Below are 4,385 nucleotides of genomic sequence, written 5' to 3'. Positions count from 1 at the left end.
CACTCTACCCAGGGGGATAGCTTGAGGCTCTGTCTCAAAAAAAAAAAAAAAAAGAATATCCAGCTTGATGAAAATATTTCAGATTGTATATAGAACCAGCACACTGTACCCCATGACTGCATTAATGTACACAGCTATGATTAAATAAAAAAGAAAAAGAATGAATATTTAATTTATATATTTTTTTATTATTACAAATCTTGTAAAGAACATCATTTTATATAGATACTCTTCTGTGTGATTATTTAAAATAATTTGAAATGATTTGAAACGAAATTAAATTGTCAAAAGAAGAATGTTTAAAACTGTGATCATACAAGATCAGACCTTAATTTTTTACCAAACTCTAAAATATTTTAAAGAGATATATGTACCCTGATTATTTTATACGCTAACCAAGAGAAAGTTATCAATTTTGCAAGGATTTTAGTAATGAGATTAGGAAGAATTCATTTTATTATTCTCATTTATTTGATTATAAATGAATGCCATCACCTCATCAAATATTTATTAACTATCTCTATTTCTTATTTTATACTTCCCTTGTAATGTTGTTTATTCATATTTCTTTCATTTTTCTTCTCTATTCTATGTGTAACATTCTAGTTTTAGATTCTGTCTTTTTTAGCTATCTAAGTGGTAAATATTTTCACCATTTTCTAATAATCTAGTATAAGACATCTTTTGCCATAGGAAATTTAAAGATTTTCTATAATGACTACGGCAATCACTGCCTTGGGTGCCTGACGAGCTGGGTCCACCTGAGGAGGCGCCATGTCAGGAAGAAAACAAGTTACCCTGACATGGGGACAGAGAGGATGCCATCTGTGGATGACATCACTCAACAGGGTACTCCAGATCTCCATACCACAGGGCAGAGGGCACTCAATTGAAAATTCTTTCAGTCTTTTTGTTTCTGTCTTTAACTGGTGCAGAATTCCTGATTCCTGGTTTACTACCTGAGCCCAAGCAGGTTTCTCATAGTTCACGTATTTAAAATGAAGATCAGACTGAGAACAGCCTCCTTCAGCTATTTGGAGGAGTAACTGAAGGAACAAAATACAAGTCACTGGAAAAATCTGTTGGTATCAAGGACATTTATTCTAAGGTCACCTACTACTTTGGTCAAATTCCTTATCACATAAAAGAATAAGAAAAGGCCAGTAAATAAAATACACACAAGGCATGACTCAGGCATGGGGAAACAGAATCTAGCTCTTCCTGTTTGAAAACCTCCAACAAGACTTGAGTGAAGCCCCAGTTACAGCCTGCGGTGCTGTGCCACGTGTGGATACCCCATCTAGCAAACAGCCAATAAGGCACATGTCAAAGGCACATCTGTGAAAAAGTACATTTTCAAAATTGAGTTCCTAGTGTCAGTGAGTGGAAAGTAATTAAAAAGGCACATCGATTCATTGAGAATATGAGGGAACCATAAAAAATGAACATTATATAGTATTAAATGAAAAGTGTACAATTTAAATTAGGTGACTATTGATACAAACACAGTTATGAATATACATGAGGAAGACTGTAAGAAAAAAGTAGCAAATGATGTGAGCAGGGAAGTATAGTAAAAGAATTATCTATTCCTACTATTTCCTCTACTCCATTAAAAAAAATGATACAAGAAAAAAGTAAGTGCTGGCCGGGTGTGGTGGCTCCCCCTGTAATCCCAGCACTTGGGAGGCCAAGGTGGGCTGATTGCGTGAGCTCACAGGTTTGAGACCAGCCTGAGCCAGAGCAAGATCCCATCTCTAAAACATAGCCAGGTGCTGTGGCAGGGGCCTGTAGTCCCAGCTACTTGGGAGGCTGAGGCAAGAGGATCACTTGAACCCAAGAGTTTGAGGTTGCTGTGAGCTAAGACACCACAGTACTCTACCAAGGGTGATCGAGTAAAACTCTGTCAGAAAAAAAAGGAAAAGAAAAGAAAACAATAAGTAAAACTAAATGCAAAGGCAACACAAAAGAGGCAAAGGAAGCACCTGGCACCCAACAGGTCCTCAAATGCCTGTTGTTCTCCTTGAGTCTTCCCAAGACAGAGTAAAACACATGACAATCTGAGCAGTGAGACGAAATTTTAACACCAAGAGAGGCAAGCCTTACTTACCTTGAACGTGGTCATTTTTAATTCAACTTCTGGAAATTTGCGGAGTCCTGAGTTATGCAGTTCATGGGAAGGCAAAATCGTGTCTAGAATGTGCCTGAAAGAGACACACGAAAGGGTAGCCAGGGATGATACCCAGCAATAGGCATGTGTATTATGAATTAGCAGGAGAATGTTCTTGGCAGCATTATTTGTAATAACTCATAACTGCAAACTATGAAAATGCCCTCCTGTGGGTAAATGGATAGACAAATTGTGGCATACAAAGTCTGACAATTAAGTTTGCAAACTCATCCTAGAAAAATTACTGTATACCTCACTGCTGAATTGGGAAGCTATGCACTGATGCCAGGGCCTCGTCCACCCTTCAAAGCAATTTTGGAACTCTTTTTCTAGAATGGCCATCAAAGCAGTCATTGTATTACCCTTGATGTGGCAAATGTTATCAAAATGTCTTCTTTTCAGTATTTTCTTCATCTTTGGGTAAGGAAAAAAGACACTGGTAGTGAGTAGTGAGGGTGCTCCAATACAATTATTTGTTTATTAGCTAAAAACTCCCTCATAGACAGTGTTATATGAGCCAGGGCATTGTCATGAGGCAAGAGCCACAAGTTGTTGGCCAAGATTTTCTCTTTAGATGTTTACTTGGTCTGCTATGCTTCTCACACTCAACTGACAATTTTGACATACAACTTGATAAATTTTTGTAATGTTTTCTTCAGTTCTGTTTGTTACGGGCTGCCCTGACCTCTCTTCATCAGTGATGCTTTCTCTCCCCTCAGAAAAACGTTTAACCCATTTGTACACAGCAGTTTTCTTCATGGCATTATCCCCCTAAACTTGGACTAACATGTCCCTGATTTCACTTCTACTCTTGCCAAGCTTAGCAAGAAATTTTTGCTTTTGTGAATGTTTGTTCTTTGGTCTAATTAAAGCTCCAAATTCTCATGATGGCACACAAAAACACACAACAACAATGAATGCCACTCAGCAACACCACCACATGTCAACATGCACATGATGTGAGACACTGATACACCAAGGTTATGACACCTTGCCAAGTTGTTTGCATAGTGCTGCCAATATAAGCCCTGGGTAGCAAGTTTGTGAACTTAATTGTCAGACCTTGTATTCATACAATGGAATGTTATTCACCTATTAAAAGGAATGAAGTACTGAGTCATGCTACAACATGCATGTACCTTAAAAACATTATGCCAAATTAAAGAAGTCAGTCACAAAGGACCATATATGGTTAATTCCATTTCTATGAAATGTCCAGAGTAGGTAAATGTATATATAGAGAAAGTTGGTTAGTTATTGCTTTGGATTTAAGGTGAAAATGAGGTTTAACTGTAAGTGGCTAGGAATTCAAGTGGGTGATAATAATGACCTAAACTGAATTAGAGTGATGGTTACTCCAGTTGGCAAACATTCTTTTTTTATTTTTAGAGACAGAGTCTTTCCCTGGGTAAAGCGCCATTGTATCATAGCTCACAGCAACCTCCAACTTGGGCTCAAGTGATCCTCTTGCTTCAGTTTTCTACTTTTTAGTAGAGACAGGGTCTTGCTTTTTGCTCAGGCTGGTCTCGAACTTGTGAGCTCAAGCAATCCAGCTGCCTCAGCCTCCCAGAGTGCTAGGATTATAGACATGAGCCATCGCACCCAGCCAGTTGGCAAACATTCTAAAGATCATTGGATGTACACCTGAAATAAGTTTTATGATATGTAAAATATACCTCAATAAAGTTGGAAAAATATTTGTTGATATATATGTCACTTAAATTAACGAGTTGGTTCTGAGTCCATATTGATAGAATATTTATGATTGAACAAATGAATGAATACATGCAGGAGAGGTTATAGTAGAATGCCCACTTCCAGGATGGGCAACAATGAGACCATATCTCTAGAATATGTTTTTTTAAAAAAATCAATGTGGGGTAGAATAAATGTCTTAACATAATAACTAAGAAAAAAATATGAAGGCTATGTTAACCAGATGGATGAAAGTATTTCAAATTGTATACAGAAACAATACACTGTACCCCATGATAGTATTAATGTACACTGCTATGGTTTGGTGCCTGTGCCTCAAGTGGCTAAGGCGTCAGCCAAATACAACTAAGGTGGCGGGTTCAAATCCAGCCCGGGCCCGCCAAACAATAATGATGGCTGCAACCAAAAAATAGTCGGGCGTTGTGGCGGGCACTGTGGTCCCACGTACTCAGGAGGCTGAGGCAGGAAACTCACTTGAGCCCAGGAGTTGGAGGTTGCT

General features: G+C 38.2%; 1 protein-coding gene across 1 annotated transcript in view; it reads right to left on the bottom strand.

Annotated features, from left to right (window-relative positions):
* Window positions 1-4,385, bottom strand: part of LOC100956112 (zinc finger protein 224) — a 20,318-nt gene that overhangs the window by 9,198 nt on the left and 6,735 nt on the right. Inside the window, exon 2 of the mRNA XM_023518951.1 lies at window positions 2,111-2,204. Coding sequence (XP_023374719.1) covers window positions 2,111-2,125 — 15 coding nt within the window. The 5' untranslated portion in view covers window positions 2,126-2,204. The remainder of the gene's footprint in view (window positions 1-2,110; window positions 2,205-4,385) is intronic.

Source organism: Otolemur garnettii, unplaced genomic scaffold (genome assembly GCF_000181295.1).
Source record: "Otolemur garnettii isolate 467f Iridium unplaced genomic scaffold, OtoGar3 scaffold00152, whole genome shotgun sequence".
NCBI lineage: Eukaryota > Metazoa > Chordata > Mammalia > Primates > Galagidae > Otolemur > Otolemur garnettii.
This window is presented reverse-complemented; position numbering and strand designations above follow the sequence as displayed.